Consider the following 18,033-nt stretch of genomic DNA (forward strand, 5'->3'; position numbering starts at 1 on the left):
ATTCTTGCTGCCAGGAAGATGCCATCTCTGGGTGTCAGCACCCAGCCCTGCTGGCAGCTCCTGCAGCACAGGAGTGATGGGAGGGAGCTCTTCAGTGCCTTTTCTCAGCAAACACACCAGGTCTAGGCTAGGTTTGGTTTCACAAGAGCTCAAGGAGCTAAAGAACCCGGGCTTAAAAGCATGGATAAAACAGTTCTTCAGAATTTGGGGGTGAGAGGGTTCTTTAGTGCCTTGCAGGGATAGTGGCTTCCAGACTTACAGTGACAAAAATCACATCTTTGCACTCAGGCAAGATTTTTTTCTGGGAAACTTAATGTGCTTGCCATCATTTTCTAAATCTGTTTCCTTCTCATTCCAATTTTTCTTCTTTCTTTTTGGGAAGGAGGAAGAGAGGGAGTGGATAAGAAATACTTGTCCCCTATACCAGCTTTTTGATACTTTGCTAAAAGCAACAGTATACTTGTTATATAATATTGACAGCATTGCACAAATCAGCCAAACAGGAGGCACGTGGGAGCTGGTGGTAAGAACTAACTTTTCCAAAAAGCACACCTTGAAACCAGAAGGATGAGGAGAAAGAGCTGGGTCTGAGAAGCAAAGGGTTTATGGTGGTTAAATCAGACAGAATTATGAAGTGGTTGTTTGTCTGCTAAAATAACCTTACACATATATTTATACAAGCACATATATAAAATAGATAAAAATTACTTTTTCAACAGCTCATTAAGAAAACTGTTAATCTGCCACCATAGTGAGATTATGTGTCAATAACAAGATTACTCAGGATAGTTAATTCTGGAGTTATTGTTCAGACACAGTACATACCTATCAAGACTGATAATCTGGCAAATTACAGTAAATTTTGCAAATATATACTGGATTTTACTCAGAGTAAACCTTGTAGCAGAGGAGGTATATTTGTACAAGGAGGGAAAAGAGGTGGATGGAAGCAAGCACCTTCTTACCACAGCAGGGAGAGGCTGTGCTTGGGATTATCCCGTGGCCAAATTGTTGAATAACTTGCACTGGGTGCTACCACCACCACCCTACATATTTCAGGGGTGGTCTTACAAAACACACCTGTATGTTTTACCTGTAATTATCAGGTGAGAACCTGTGAGGAACAGGGAGAATAAAGAAAGATGCTGTTACAGGAGAAGGCTCAGGCTGTGCTGCACCTGGGGACAGAGAGTAATTGGGACCCTGCCTGGGACCCATCAGGGGTCACTATGAAAGGCCTCAGAAGAGCACAGAAGACACCCAGAGCGGGATTTGTGCTCTTTGCTTTGCTCTCTGACTCCCTTCCCAGAGATTCACTCCGCATTATGACTGAATTAGGTGAGGAGGTGCTGGGGGAAGTGCTCTTGGCTAACTTCACAGCACAGCCAGGCTCATTAAAACCAGCACATTTGCTGCAGTGTGTGAAGCATTTCCTCCAGGTTTTAAGATTGTTTTAGTAAGTGAAGTTCTGAGCAGGAAGAATACATTTTAATTTACTTTTTAGTGGCCCTGTTATAAGTATTCATTGTCACGCTGGATTTTAATATTTTTTATTACTATATGGAGCATAAAAAAGTATGACTGCAGCATCTTAATAAAAATGAGCATATTCTTCTGAAAGCCTAAAGCTGCTAAGTACACAGCACATGTTCATTAGTGCAATTTTGGGGCGTGAAGAGAAAGTGAATCAAGAACCCAAGGGTCACAAGCATCATCACAAAACCTCAGGGCTTTTTGGTAAAGTTTTATCTCACCTCCAACTGCTGCTTCCCAGGAAAGCTGTGGAGAGCAGATCCCATGGGGTGTAGAGCCAAGCCTAGACTTGGACATTAAATCATTCCCCAGCAGTTTGATTTGGGGTAGTGGTATGTAGGATTAGCATACAAATAACCATCCTTCCTGTCAGAGACCAACAGGGCAAGGTTGTCACATGTGTCACAATTTTGATTGACACCCTAGACACTGCAACAAGGTGCCTGGCCAGGATGGGAGCCCTGGGTCTGAGCATTGCCTGGACCAGGGAGGTTTGTCAACAGCACACAAAGAACAAGGACGCAGCAATTTAAGAGGGATTTGCAGGCAAAGCCAAGCTAATTTTAAAGATTTGGCTCTGCTGGGGCATGTTTCAAAATTAATAGGCCCTATACCTTTCAACAGGATTATTCAGGCTACAGCAAGCATGTAGGATATGTTTGTAGGATTAGATTTAATGTTATTTTGGTATAGAGCATTCTTAAATATATCAGATTACAGATTAAGTAAGGAAGCCAGCAAAAACTAGTGTAGAGCAGCTTGTTATTGCAACTGCCCTCCTCCTTCTTAACACTTTGTATAAGGCAGACAGACACATTGGGCTTATAAAGACTTCTTTGAAAAGGTTTTTTTTTTTTTTGTAAATCCAAACATCAGATCCTAGAAAATTCTGAATTCTGTGTAAAATTTGTTTAACAAAAATTAGAAAGGGAGAAATGAAGGGTGTTCTTTATGGAAAAATAAGTTTTTAAGTTTTCTATTGTCTTAAAATCTTGATTTTTAGTACAAATTTTGAGAAAGAGTAGTAGCTCTGAACTGAGCTCAGTCCTGACTTCAAAAAACCCCCCAAGATTTATGTAGAAACAACCATAGTGACAAAAGATAAGAAAATAATTCACAATGATTGCAATTTCCAACCCCATTCTGCAGCCTGTAACTCATTTGAACTATCCCTAGCTAGAAATCCTTCCTTAAAATGTATCTCAAAGACAAAATCAAGCTCAGTGATTGTTTCTTGAACTATTGTTAGAATTTGATAAAGAATAATAAATTCTGTTTCTCAGAGTTAACATATTTACAGAAGCAGGGAATTACGAAAACTATTTGCATCAACTTTAACACATATTTGTCTTGAAAGCATCTGCAAACGAATAACATTATAAAATACAATAAAATAATATTTATTTTATCCCATGATGGATCAGCACTGATGTTCAATGCAGGGTTAAATATAACAAACATTACCCACTAAGCTAAAACCTGAGAGACTGAGTAGACTGATATTTATGGCTTGGACACTTGTCATGAACAAAAATCAGCTATTGTTCTCAAGCCTTTTGAACATTATATCAAAATATATATAAAAATACCAAGAGAGATGCAATTATTTCTGTACATTAAGTTTGAGCTTTGCTAAAAACAAAGGTGTGATAGCAGCAATACAAGAGCAAGGTTGCATTTGCTACCTGGTGTAGGATAGTCTTTCCTTAATTAGTCCAATATGTTAATTACAGTATTGTCAAATGTACAATTTGACATTCTCATTCTCACCACCTCACTTCAAAATTCTAAAAAAAGATACAATAACATGCATGATATTCTCTGCTCTTACCTCCCACCTCCAAAATATTTTATCTTTGCATGATGTGCAATTATCACTTTCACCTGCTATGTGTCAACATGAGATATTATCATTTTTGCAAATGAAAAGATGAAAAGTTTAAATTCCACTATCACAGAAGGCCACTTCACTCAAGACCTGCATGGGAATGTCCCAGGGAAACATCATTCCAGGGATACTCTGCTCCTTACAAAATTAGGTATTTTCTGCTCGTGAAAATTTCCCTGTGCTGTGTTTTGCTATGAAACAGAGCAACAGGGTTCATGCCAATCCCAAAGGAAAATATCTTGCAGTTAAATAATTGGGGTCATTGTGCTCTTTGAAAAATAGGTGCCAAACACTCTCCAGCTGCTTTTAGCCACAGTTCTGATGTCAAGTGAGGAGAGGGACTGGATCGTGGATTCCTTACACCGGCACTCCATTCCAAAATTTTAGCACATGCCTAAATTAAGTCTGCAACTGACCATGCCAATTGCCACTGGGCTGTCAAAATGCTCAACTATCAGCACTCATTTAAACACAGTTTTAACTGGTTTGGAAAAGATGAGACCATGATCATCAAGCAAGCACCTCTAGAATGTGGGATGCAGAATTCCCCGTGATTTTGATGTGTATATATCACACCAAACTGATATACAGAGATTTATGTACCATTTGAAAGGTTTATATATAATTTGATAGATTCATACACACAGCTAAGAAAGATGCATGTTTCTAGAGATAACTTGGACATCCTTTTTACTCTTTTAAATGAAGATCTACTGATCTCCAGGTCCATTTTTAAATGTCCCAAAGAGATGCAATGAGACCCAGGTGTTGAAAGGACAGTTGTTTCAGGAGAGGCAAAAAGCAGCTTCAGGAAGATGTAAAGGAACAGCACCAGAATTACATTACAGGGAAGGAGGTGTGGAACATGTAAAGCCTTTTGAGACTCATTGCTTCAGATATATGAGGCTGAGAAACTTGAAAAATTCCAGAATGTTTTGACCAAAAATCCCCCAAACATATAAATATTATGTGGATTTATTAAATGGTCATCCATTAGCATACTAAGGAATCTATTGGGAAATTAGCCATCAAAAAATAATACATTTAATAAGGTAGTCCCAAAATACAGATTCTTAAGGACTGCAAGAGTTAAGACCAGTTTAATTTGGAAACCATAAGTTGTATGCTGTGTATTTTGGTTTCCAAATCCATCATGAATATGCTTAACTTCAGTGAGAAGTTAAAAAAAAAGCAATTTCTAAAGTCAGGAGGACTAAAGAAGTGTGTTACAATTTAACCCATTTTGATTTTTACATGTTGTTCAAACATTCATATCCAGAAAGAAATGCTATGTCTTTTCTGAAAGACTTGAAAAATACGGTAAATAGCAAGTAACAAAATTCATTAATAGACCTTTTAATTGCATGGTAGAAACTTGAGGGGTTTTTTTCAGTTTTCACTGTAAAATGTCCCCAGAAATTAATTAAAATTTCAAACAATTAAAAAAAAATAGAAATGTGTAGTTTTTAAAGGAACAGTTACACAGAAGAAATCAGAACTTTTTAAAGGCATCTGTGTTAGGCTATTAGAACTAAATATAATTCTACTACATTGTGCATCGATGCTTTGTTTCACACAAGCTTCTGGTCAAAAATCCAGAAATTTGCCAGTTAAACCTTGGATATCAAATCCTGTGTCACAATGTAGCTGATAATATTTATTCCCGACGTCAATAACGTTATTATGATATTATTTTAAGGATATTTCATAAGAAGTGCTGGTCACAAAATCACTTCTGAGAGAAAAAAAATAAATTAGCAAGGATGAAAACAAGAAATTCACATTTCTTTTAAAAGAGGTTACAGGAAACACTAAGCAGAACCACAGAGCTGTTGTTCTTTTGCCAGGAACATTATCCCATCCTCTGGCACTGCAGAATTACTTCGGCTTCCCCAAAATCACTGCTTTTATTAAGCTTTACTGAGCTGCTCTGTATTGGCAAAACCTTTGTAGTAAAATAATTTTCCATCAAAATACACAGCACTGTAGTGCTGTAATGAAGAGCTGTAGGACAGGCTTTAAGAGGCACGGTACTTTCATCTGAAAAGTCTCCTGAAATTCTTTGAACGTTTCCAGGGGATTAATGAGGTATTTTGACAACACACGAGGAGCGTCTGGTTTTCAAGAAGCCTTATAAGAGGGAAGATTCACATTCTTGAAAATTAAACTGTGTATTTTAAGCCACTAAAAATAACACAATTATTAAAAATTTGGCAGCTCTGAAGAAAAAATACCAGCAGATATGGGGAAACACATGGAACTACTGAAGAGAGTCAAACTTGAGTACACGCATTTCACAGCATTTCAACATGACTTAAACACCAATTTTAACAGCTTAATTGAATGTTTCTTATTAAAAGCTATCACAGATGAGCTAAAGAAAGAACAAGCTAAACTAGCCGGAGTGTAACTAAATCAAAAGCATTATTCTTTGCAAGTTGGGTGGATTAACTGTGCGTGTTTGCATCACTCTCCTTATCCCTTTCAACAACTGCTAAGGTGTTTGGAGGTTTTCAAAACCTCTGGCAATTAGTGGAAGAGAGAGTATTCTTGCCTTTTTTTAATTTCCAATGATACAATAAATGATACCATTTATGTAAATTTAGAAGAACATTCATCGCACACAGCAAAATTACAACAAGTGAATTGTAACACCTATCATTTTTAAAGTACTTTAAAATATTTTTAGGGCATAGTCCTACAAACTACTAGTCCCTTTAATGCTTTAATGCATTGCAACAAGGATATTAATGTATACATAAGGATTCAGTTCTAAAAAGCTTTAGTGAAGAAAGTGGACCTCTAAAGCCTCACTTCCATAAACACCTCAATATTCCTGGAAACCCAGAGTGCTTAAATCTTTAAAGGTCTACCCTTATTTAATCAAGCTGGGCAACAAACACGTTGAGGAGGCATTTTGAAAAAATTTATAACCCACTACCCATGAAAATACCCACACAGAGTATTTATACATGCATTTAAGCAAGCTGATATCTTGGGTGTTTGCAATACTGCCCGTGACAGGACAGAGGAATGGGATCTGCTAATCAGCATCAGGCCACAAGACATTTTAAGTCTCTCTAAGCACTCCTACACAATAATTTTTTAAAATAATAATTGCCTTTAGAGTGCGAGCGGTTGTACAGGAAAAAGCTGCTTCCTAAATTCTGCTCTTTTCAAACTGCTCTGAAGCTAAGTATTTCACAGAGGCAGCATCTTTATAATGCTTCTGGTTGAACACTACTTTCTGTGGTCAGGTCTCATTATTTATAAGATCTTCTCCAATATCCAATTTTAAAGATTTGGCTTTTCTCAGGTCTTTCAACCAGCGAGCAGGGAAGAAGAAAAAACCCAACGTGTTCTGTCCCTTTCCTCAAGAATGGTGATTTACCCATTTTCACAGCTCTTCAGTGGTACTTTTAAAGTCTGCTGAATATTTACAAACAGTATCAATACTGAGGTGGAGGGGGAAGGGTGAGGGTAGTGGATAGACTTTCTGTCATCCTCCTCCCCATTCTCAATAAGGTTCTAGATGTGTTTAAGGGCAAAAAAATTCCACCCCAATATATTAGTTTTGTTAATCCTTTTCTTATGATCTTGCTTGCCTGGCTAGGGAAATTATGCAAAAAGTAATAAAAGTTCTAATTCAATTTCCATGTTAAGAGGTGGATTTGGGAAAAAAATAAATATATATATTAGAAACCATATTCTTTGTGTTTACTAAGAGATATGCACTCCAACATTTAGTGTCATGGAGCTGGAGTTAAAACCCGAAATGGCAAAGATAATTTAGCTGCATGAATGCCTGCTCTTCAGTAAAATGCTGCCAAAATTAAATAGGAATGAAACAGCACTTTGTAGTCATTGGTTGCTCAGCGGGGTTTGCGTAGTTAAAAACCTAAGTGAAAAGGGTGATTGACCTACATTGCAACTAGCTTAGCACAGCTGTACTTTCATATTTCTGCTGCATCCGAGGAAGCTCATTATTTAATACAACTGAGTTCCATGTAATTGTTGGTCTTTTATTTCACACTTCTAGGGGCCAGGTATTAATCTCAAATGTGCAGTGGGCGTTACCGTGCATCGGGAAACATCCACGGCTGCCCATTTGCAGGCAAGGCTAAGAGAAGGGATTGCACACTGGAATTAGGAGGCTGCCCAGGGGTAGGAGAACCTCACAAATATACAGAAATCAAATGAGCAGATGGAACAGAAAGCAAATCCCTTGGCACCCCAAAGGCAAACGCTCTGCTGTTTCCCTATTGTTTTGAGCAGAAGCAGCCCAGAACGTGCAACCAAAGCACATTTCACACAACTCATACCTGAGGTTTAAATAAGTAATAACATTCCAGTTAACAACCAGTTTGACATGTTAACAGCCCAAGGGCTGTTAACATAATGACTGGTCATTAATGGCAGTAATGACAGATTTCAAAGGGAATATTGTGCTTGCAAATGGACACGCTGCCAGTCAGAAGAGAGGACAGAGCAGGATAGGCTGATGCATTAAGATGTCACCGTACAGCTCTGGAGGAAAAGAAGGGGAGAAAAAAAAAGTTCTTGCATATTTCACTTCTTATAAATGGACTTGAAGTATTGGCATAAACCTAAGTTCCTCAAATTAAGTCTTCACTTCCTGACCCAGGAGTGTATAAGCAGAAGACAGAAGCCTGCAGGGGAATTATCCTCTGCATATCATTTTCGGGGAGTGTGTTATTTCTAAGGCTGAGCCCTCTCTTTGCTCAAGTCAGTTCCCATCCTCGTTAACAGAGCGGAGCTCGCTCCTGCCGTAGCCACCCCAGCACCTCCGGAACCTCTGGAGTGCCGAGCAGGAATCACATTCCAGGGCAGAGCCTCTCACACCCACAGCATCTTTCAAGCTTCTTACTTCATTAGAGATTCCTTCCATCCCCTCAATCCCTCCCGATATGGAGGAAAAGGGTTTAATGTAATATAATTAGCTAATTTTACCAAAGGAGACAGCTAAAGCAAAGCAAGTTTTGGAGTTCTGAAGATGCAGAGTATTTATAAGGAGCTCAAAAGTGGGGACCTCAGGGCTCAGCTGCAGCACGAGAGTGGACATCAGGGCTGAGGGAGGGTGCAGCTTTTTTGGCAGGCATCTCTAAGTGAAAGATACTGGAAGAATTTTGCAAACAGGCAAAGACACAATCACACCATTTACGAACTTAAACATGAATGCTGAAGCACCCAAACTGGCTGCATGATTGCTTGTAGCATCTGTAGAATGCCTGTCTTATTGAAAGGCATAATGAACGCTGAGAGACAAGTTAATAAGCAATTTTACTCTTTATAGTATCGTTCAAGCCACATATCCTCTAGAGGGCACCACATAAATTAATAGGAAGCCAGAACAGTTTTATACACAGCGAAGGCTCCCTTTATGGTTAAAAAGAAAAAAAAAAACATAAGAAGATAGTTTGAAACCATAATCGAACTCTAATGTGATCATTAGTACAATGCAATTTGTTCCTTAAATTCATATCAAGTGGGTTGCTAAATATGAAAGCTTATTTGACTACAAAGCTAGAGAAAATTTAACTAGTCTGTACATTAGCACTAAGAAGATCACTTTTATAGGTTCACTGCATAACTAAGTAGATAAGATGCAATGAAGCAAATGACGATCTGCAATTACCTTAAGCGCATCAGTTTGAAGTTTAGTGCAAATACCAAGTTTAAATCTCTGCACTCACAAGTATCACCAAAAAGAAAAAAAAATCACAACGAAATAGCTTCATTAAGACTCAATAAATCCAGAGACAAAAATCAGAAACATCTTAAAACCAGTTATAGGATTTCTTAGGTACGCTGGTTTCATGTGTGAAAGTAAAAGATGTTATGTATGAAGAAATAAACGAAACACCAGTTTGAATGTGATCATGACAAACAACAACAACAAAAAGAATCTCCTTTCTCTGAATCACTTAGTATGAGTTTTAACAATCTGTTAGCAAAATATTTACTCCTGTAAAACCCTCAAAGACCAGAGAGCAAGAGAGTGTGTGAATGCATCTGTGCTGGGGAAATGCTTTGCTCATATCTTTGCTACCACATCATTTCTGGTTTTGATTTTAAACGTTTGATTTCAAAACATTAGATCTGCTGCACTAGCACTTGGGAGATTCAGTAAGCTCAAAGTCTCCAGTAAATTTGGAACTCATATGAAACAGCCAGAGCAGTTCTCTCACTCCTGCAGGCATTTGTTGTATAAAGATTATTAAAATGGGTTTTAAAAATTGGGATGTTACTTCCCCGCACCAAAACCTTTTTCAAACCCTCTCTACACACACTCACCTAAAGACCACAAGCCACCTAAGTTCATGTACAACAATTCCCTTCTGTTCCATCAGCTTTTAAAAGTGAGGTTTTGTTACCTACTACTTTGGCAGCTTTAACACAACGGGTTTAAGATGCTGCCTCTGTGCTGAATTCCCAGCCCTCTATCTTGGGTTCAGTTCAGAGCTTTAGTAGGTAGCAGAATACTCTTACCATTAAGTCTAAGCCCATCCGAAGAACCTGATCTGCCTTTTAGCCCCAGCTCAACAAATGCACAGTGCATTTATGAAGGTTTTTGTTCCACTCTTTTTTTCTAGAGGTGGTTACATGGAGAGCCAGAGTACTGATAGTTGTCAGTGCTTTAGTCCTGATTCCTGTTCTTACCTACTTACGGTGTATAATTTGGGAACTGATCAGTGTGTGGGAACCTCCTATTTGGAACCCGTACTTAAGTAGAACTTTGAATGCATTAACTTGGAACTTGGAGTTAACACATTCAAAAAGAATTTTAATTTTCCCCCAATGTATTAGCGACTTCGATGTCCCTTTAAAAGGAAAAGGCTTCACTGAAGGGGCAGGGGAAATATTCCCAGAAGTTCACCTTAGCCTGGAGCAGCTAGTCTCATGAGATCCCCTCCACAGGGAATGGAGGACAGGTGTTACTGTAGGGAATAGGTGCTCGGAATCACCCCAGAGGAGCCTTTTCTCTCTATTTACTATTGAGGGCCCAGGGACACTAAACTTCTCAGTTTAACTCCATTCCTGCAAAGCAGCCCTATTGACACTTAATGTAGTAGATAAACTGCCCTGGTGCTGCTCATCAGTACTTTGCTACGAGTTATTCCTCAAATACTTTTGAGAATGTAGGTCCACAAGCAAACAAGAAGAGAGAAAAGCAGGTGCTGATTTGCTACCCCTGACAGGTGGCCACAGGTTAGCCAGCATCCCACCTGGGCTGCCAACTGAAACCAGGAGCAGAGTGGCTTGGAGCTTATGGCTATTAAAAATGGGGAATTCATTTGGCTGTCCTGGTCCAGCTTCCAACAGCTGAGTGCCAGCCTTCCTAAAGCTTGAGTGCCACAAATTAAATCCCTTGGCAAACTAAGAGGACAAAAGCGAAGACGGGTGAAACGTTCCTCACCTGCAGGGTTCCAGCCCTGCCCTGAAGCTGGGTGAAAACCACAGGGCTGGTTTCAGGCTGTGACACTTGGCCACCACCGTGCTGCCAGGAGGAAGAGGGGGAGCAGGAGACCACCACCTCCCCAGGAGCACGGTGCTGTGGGGAGCAGAGGGGAATTACTCTGCTCTACATCAGTATCAGCGCCATAAATCTGGCAGCCACCTCCACGACCTGGCTGTGTGCGATTTTTGACTCAGATTTTAATGCAACCTCCATCTTTCAGTATTTGTTTCCTCCAATACTCAGCCTATGTGCGATTTTTGACTCAGATTTTAATGCAACCTCCATCTTTCAGTATTTGTTTCCTCATCTCCTCCAATACTCAGCCTTGCAGCCCTGCCAGTGTGAGAGCAGCTCTGTAGGAAGGGCTGAACAGGTTTCCCCAGCTCGCCAGCGAACGGAAGAAGGCCGTGACCTACCTCAGATAGTCTCTGCGACAAAGGATAAGGTTGGCTTTGGTGTACAAGGTAGAGCCCACCTCCCCCAGGCGACAGTCACAGCAGGCACATTTCAGGCAGTCCTCATGCCAATATTTGTCCAGGGCCTTTAGAAGATATCGGTCTTTAATCTTACGGTTGCAGCCAGCACAACCTTTCGGCTTGGTGTCTGGCTGGACTGAGAGCATTTGTATACCTGAAATACAGTAAGACAAGAGAAGACTGAAAATAGATATTCTCTCAAGTACAAAAAAACTCCTGCCCTTTTCTTCCTCCACCTTGCTGCTCCCTCCCCCCACCCCACATCCAGTTCGTTTAAAAGTCAATGGTGTAGGTAGGATAAAATAACCTAGTCAGACCACAGCGAGCTGAAAACAAGGCTAAGATAAATTTGAGAGCAGAAACTTCCACTGCTCTATGTTCCACAGCTTCTCTTTAACACCTCATTTACCTGGCCCCTTTACTGAAAAGAAATAAGATTAAAAAAAAACCACAAAATGTTGAAACACTCCAGTTGAAAAGTTGTCCGATTTCAGCCACAGTATCCAATACTCAGCAACTAAAAATTCAAGTAAACAGCACATCTCCAATACTTTTCAACCCAAAATTTAAATAAACAGGATATCTATATCATAAACATACTTAAATCCACATATTTGGACTTATTTGCACTATCTTTATAAAATATAAAAGAACTTCAGTTTTTAAAGAAGAAAAGATTGGAGCTTTTAGAGACATGGAGCAAGAGTTTCTGAGAGATTTGACATAGAAATTTTGATGCTGTTTTTTAATAATTTAGTTCTTTTTAGACACGTTAATGAAGCGACGAGATTTCCAAAGACTGCAGTAGCAGCGATGCCAGTCATAACCTGCAGTGGAGGGACCTCCTGAAAAATCTGACTTAAAATAATCTGCACAAGGTCAGAGAGGTTCTAGTTTGTCAAGAAAAAAAATATAAAAATGCTGCCCCGCCTTCCAATCCCAGTTTTAGCCAACAGCTACTTCGGGACAAGGAGTACAGTAGTGTCCATTAAGTACATATACACCTTTCAATGTAATAGCTGAGAGCATTTAAAAAACCATTCAAACTCCTGAAACACTGTTTAATGGACAGAACCAGCGAAAAGGGGAACACAGCTGAGTGATGTTACTCAGAGCAACACAGCCAGCTTCCAGGGATTCATTCAAAAATCAATTGCCCTCAGCTTTACAGTAAATGGGGAGAGGTCACTGCCCCAAAGTGCTCACAGACTGGTCTCTCTGCTTAGCTGCATGAGCTGCCACCCCAGTGCACTCTGACTAATTCTCTCACTGTTACCACTTAGGATAAGCAAAATAACGGCCCTGTGGATATTTTGGTGGACATCAAGCAGGGACAGGAGAGAAGGGAAGAACCAACACTCTGTTCAGTAGGGGTTACCTCACTGCTTTAAAGCCAGTGACGCAACTTCAAAAGATACTACTCACTAGAACGTGTCTGAATACTGCAACGAGAATTTGTCAGGACTAGGGGAGGAATGCTGCTGCCAACAAGCAAATCCTACTCCAACATTTGGGGTTTGGAACCCTATTATTATCATCCAGAGACTGGGGAAGGTCAAATAGAGTCTCACAGCAAAGAAGAGCAAATTCAAGAGCCCCTCACCACGAAGGCTCTACTACGTGGAGTAAAGAAAGCTTGGCAGTGTCAGCTTCTATCAGCAGACCTTGGCTGGTGCTGTAACACACCACCACAGACAGGCAGGCTCAGAGTTGAACACAGACGAGTTTGGGGCTGTTTTGTTGGGTTTGTATTTGCTTTTTTGAAATCCCTCATAAGAAAAACAGAAAAACCAGTGTAACCTTTGAAGCAATGAGCGTGCCTTCATGGATGTTAGGGCTGCAAAAACAACAGGCTGAGGCATCCCAGGGAACTCCACACAGGTGTGTGTAGAACACATGGAATTAGAACACATGGAGGGCAGGGACTGCATGGCCAGTTAAGTGACTTTCCCAAGCTGAACTCCCGAGTCCCACCTGCAAAGCTGATTGCTGAATTAGAAATAATAATTCCTATTGCAACAGCAGCCTATCACACACCTTGGGGTGATACATTTATCTGCTCAGGGGTGTGCAGGCAGCTCTGCTAGCAGACACCCCAAAGCACCCCGGCAGTGCTGCTGCACAACATCTGAATCCCATGACAGCAGTGTAAAGTCTGTATTTTTCTATCAACCAGTACAAAAATTGTCAGCGCTGTCCCTCCCATCACTCCCCAGTTGATGCTCATAGCTCCTCACCACACAGAGATTCCTAAGATCTGTCTCTCATTCCCAAGGGGGAGGATGAGATCCAGTGACCTGCGCTGGGCTCCACAGTCTGTGGCAGATCTGGGAATGAACACACACATTTCCTCTTGAGAAGGCACCATGAGACAAAGGCTGAGCCTTTACAGCATCTTCAACTGACAGCTGACTCCCCTAAATCCAGGGTTCATCCATGAAATAGTAAAGCAACATGGCTACAAATAAACAACTCAAAGCAGTGAAAACATTGTAGATTTTTGGTAAGGAACCTATACCAGACTGTAAAAGGAACTCCTGCTGGAACTCAAATAACATCACTTGGTCGAAAAGCCTTAATCTGTAACGTTGCTTATCACAGTAAAGTGTAAATACCCACCAGGTGCCAACAACAGGCTTATCCCTCAGACCCTCTCTTTGGCCATGTAGAGGACAAATGCATACAATCAGCTGCAATTTGTATAAACTTCTTGTAACTCAGTTAAAAAAAAAAAAGTTTAGAAGCATGAAGGGCTGTTCTAGGACTTTAATCTTTAGCTCGAGGGAAACCAGAATAAACTAGGAGCTAACACAGTTAAAGGCTTTAACGAAAAAAATCTTAATGTAAAAATTTCATCGCCTGATAAGGAAGCGGGTTAGAGAGTGGAGGCTGACAGTCCCTGATCCAGGCTGATCTACTGTCCTGAGCTGTCTGAAGGGAACAAGATGCCACAGAAACACAGCCAAACAAGTGAATGTCTGAGCAGATTGCAGTAATCAAGCCTGATAATTCCCGAGGTATATGCTGCAAACATGAGGTTATTGTATTACAAATAAAACTGCAGCTTGCACATAGCCTGCACAGCTTTTGAGATACTCACTACATGAGGAAAGTAGGCAGAGCCCTGTCATTCACACTGGTTAGCCCAAAACCTTCTGGTAGGGACAACTGCAGAGGGGCAAACACCCCACGGAAGGAGAATTTGCAACCCTGCATGTCTGTTTTCCTGAGGCAGAGAGAGAAGGTGGTGCTGGCACCCCACTGGCAGCATCTTCAGATTAAGGATTCTACCTGCAGCAGCTTTTGGAGGGAAGGAATGCTTTTCTCCTCTGCTAGATCTGATCTCACTTTACATGCAACAAAGCTGGTTCTATTTTATTATTTCAATTTTCTCAAACTACTGCCTCATTGTAAGAAAAGAAAGGAGTTGTGCTTTTTTGGTCGTGTTGAAGGGTTCTAAACAAAGTCAATAAGTGTTTGACATATCTCTGAATTTGAAAATGTCCTTTACTTCACACGCCCTGTTTAAATCCCTTAGTTTTGACAACAGAATATTTTATTGCTTTTCCCCCCTGTATTTGTATGATCCACCCTAATGCAGATCACCCCACAGACCATCTCTCTTCCCTTTAACATTCCCATAAGGTCTCTGATGCAGTTGCACTTTTCAGATACATGCTTGTGTATTTTTAGCTCTCCCTTAATTTGGCAATAAGAATACCTTGCGGCTCGCTGTCAGCCAGCTTTTCACAGGCTGCAGTTTAAGCACCCATTTATTGCCTAGGACATGGGAAGGGCCTTTTCAGAGGCTGACAGCACCCACAAACCCATCCAAACTGCTCATTGCTGAAATATCAGGTGGCAGCGCACAGCGCTGCTGCCTGGCTGCCTTGCTCTCCCCCTCCCCCAGGAAAGCAGAGCTTATGGAGCACTTTCAAAACATCATACAATTCCCTAAGTGCTACACCCAGGCTGAGAAAAAAAAAAATAAAAAAAAAATCAAACCCAGCTTTCCCTTCAGTTCTGCAGAGTTCTACCCATGCTCTGCATCACAGAGCAGATCTGTTCTCAGAACTGAGGAATTTCAGTGCCTAGTCTGTCACTGTCAAACAAACCCTTTTTATTTCACCCCAATATGCTTTCAAGGGCTTCCTCTATGCTTCCCTCTGCTCCCTCCCTTCCTCCACCCCCAGTCCCCAGGATACTGCACATAAACTGCAGAGCTGAGGCAGGGATAAGACTTCTTCATCATCCTTTAGGATTTTTGAAGGGAGAACTTAAAAACCAGACTTGCAGGTTTTCAGATTTCTCTCCATCTCCCCAAATAAGTTCAATGCAACTGACTCCCCTCCCTGTTTATTGTTATTATGGTGTGATGAAACACTGTCAACTGATTTGTGACTATGATTTCAGGATAAAGAAAAAGCTAAATTAGGCTCCCAGGGAAGGCAGAGAAGCAAAAATCCATCTCACTCAAATCATCACCCTTCTCAAAAATCAAGGGGAATGAGGATTTGATGTAATGAACTATATTGTGTTAGTGATTTAGAAGCATCTGTAAGCGAGATTAGTCGCTGATGGAGCTGAGCATGGCATGAGACACTCAGAACTCAGTTCTTGTTTGTGGTACAGGCAGTCCTTGGGAGGAAGAGTTGGATATTATGCACTGGATCTCTTACAAACTTTTAAAGACCACTTTCCCCCCCTTTTTCAGAAGCATGCACACAGTTTTACCAAAGACAGTAGCACAAACAGCACAAAAGGGCAAACTTGCCTCTACTTAGGGAAAAAAAATTGAAAAATCAGTTTGGAGCAAATTAAGCATTGGGTGCGTCAGTCTTTAAAAGCAAACTGACAGACAACATGCAGTCAACAGGAGAGTTAGGGGTCCAGGAAAAGATAAAAATAACACTTTTCCGCTGCTTTCCCACTTTGTAGCTTCATCCTAAAAGCATTCAGAGCTCCAGTAATTCAGGGCAACACACACAGGCTCGGGGAAAAAAAAAAAGTTGAGATTTCAGAAGCTAAGAAACATTTCAGAACTCATACGTAGCACATCAGGAGTCGTAACTAGTTTTAGATTGGCATGTAAATTGTTCTGTGGAAAATTCTTATTGCCTCCGAGACCCTGCTATTCTGAGTTATTTGACAGTTTAAGGGAAATCATAATTAAAAAAAGAGACATAAATAATAGCCTGTGCAGTGTGGTGCACAGAAATAAGTGGAACCATTTCATTTAAACTCTGGTGAGCTTTTAATTGCCTGGATTGCATTGTGAGGCAGCCTAACGGTTGATTGCCTCCATTATGCTCTCTTGTTCTGTGCCATTCATCCGCACAGGCTCAGCTTCTGTAGTTAACACAACAAAGTAACCGCAACTCCATAACACTCGGGGTTTTTTTAAAAATAAAAGTAGGGATTTCAGCACTCTGAATATAGCCTCTCCTGTATACTTTTGAGTTAATTTTCCATGGTATATAACTAGACTTCACCTCCTGCCCCTTCTTCTACAGAGGAATCTGGGTTTTTTTCTTTATTTTTTTTTTTTCTTTTTTTCCTTTCTAAATAAAGGATATGGGTGGGGAAGGAGAGAATGAAAAAAAAAAAAGAAAAGGAAGAGAGAAGAGGCTAGGCAAAAAATAAAAATGGGAATGCAGTCCCACAGCTGGGAGCAGTGATACAGATTAAAAGAATTTGGCCAACATGGCTAGTCGATTGCCAAGAGACACCAAACAAAAGATTTCTCTTCTTCTTTCCCCTTCTCTTTCTGAAAGCTAGATTGGGCCTAAAAGCTTGTTTCTCTCTGTTCACTGGCCCAGAGCATCCCTGCAGGCTGTAGCCCCCTAAGGGACAGCACAGCAAATAGATGTACCCAGATCTCAGGGACTGGAGCTGCTGAGCTATGTTCCTACCCCTGGCGTGTCCCCCCCCCAATCTCTGTCCCCCAGCCCCCCCCACCACTCTCTCCCCCCCTCCTTTTTTAGAGCAGTGGTGCTGGGAACCAATTTGATTCCCTTTTTCTCCAATGCAGCTGCAAGGCTCAGAGATACTGACATTTTTCCACTCTTATCAGTTTAATTACAGTTACCATGGCAGCAAAGTGCTAGTGCTTGGCAAAGGCCAACAAGAGATTTGCAAGACTGAGTTCAATTTTGATGCAGCTCACATGCAAAATAAAAAAAAAAAATAAAAATAAATAAGAAACATATACTCCACAACAAAGAATCCCTTTTCGGAGTTAGACGCTCAAGCCTTTTATGCCAATTCCTTTCCGAGCATCGCAAGGATGGGGAGAGGGAGGTGTCGAGGACGGCACGTCGCGATGTTTGTTGCACCGAGCGAAAGGAATCGCTTTAAAGAGCGGTCCTACAGAGCTGTCCTATTCGGAAGCGCTGTTTGGGGTCTGCTCGGAGCACACGCTGGCAGCGCGGTGAGGATGGGAGAAGAGGAAGGAGGAACCCCCCGCCTCCCCCCGGAGCGCACAGCGCCGGCCACCGCCGCCTTACCAAAACTTTTCTCCTTTTTCTGCATGAGTTGATTTACGGGCGCCTGGAGAGCTCCTTCTCATTGAAGCACCAAATCCCGGCAAAAGTAGCAAGTGCTTCCTCGGCTCGGGTCAAGTGAGCGGGAGCGCGGCGCGCCGCAGCGGGGGCGGG

The 18,033-nt window shown here is 41.1% G+C and overlaps 1 protein-coding gene across 7 annotated transcripts in view; it reads right to left on the bottom strand.

The window, feature by feature from the left end:
- Positions 1-18,033, bottom strand: part of LMO3 (LIM domain only 3) — a 137,188-nt gene that overhangs the window by 36,378 nt on the left and 82,777 nt on the right. For 6 of the 7 annotated variants that reach the window (XM_031060531.1, XM_031060529.1, XM_031060530.1 and 3 more), the window contains one exon: positions 11,318-11,531. In XM_031060531.1, the coding sequence (XP_030916391.1) occupies positions 11,318-11,523 (206 nt within the window). In that variant the 5' untranslated portion in view covers positions 11,524-11,531. Of the gene's footprint in view, positions 1-11,317; positions 11,532-17,883; positions 18,011-18,033 lie in introns of those variants that run through there. The other variant, XM_005425305.2, reaches the window with a different exon arrangement.

Source organism: Geospiza fortis, unplaced genomic scaffold, assembly GCF_000277835.1.
Source record: "Geospiza fortis unplaced genomic scaffold, GeoFor_1.0 scaffold13, whole genome shotgun sequence".
In the NCBI taxonomy this organism is placed as follows: domain Eukaryota; kingdom Metazoa; phylum Chordata; class Aves; order Passeriformes; family Thraupidae; genus Geospiza; species Geospiza fortis.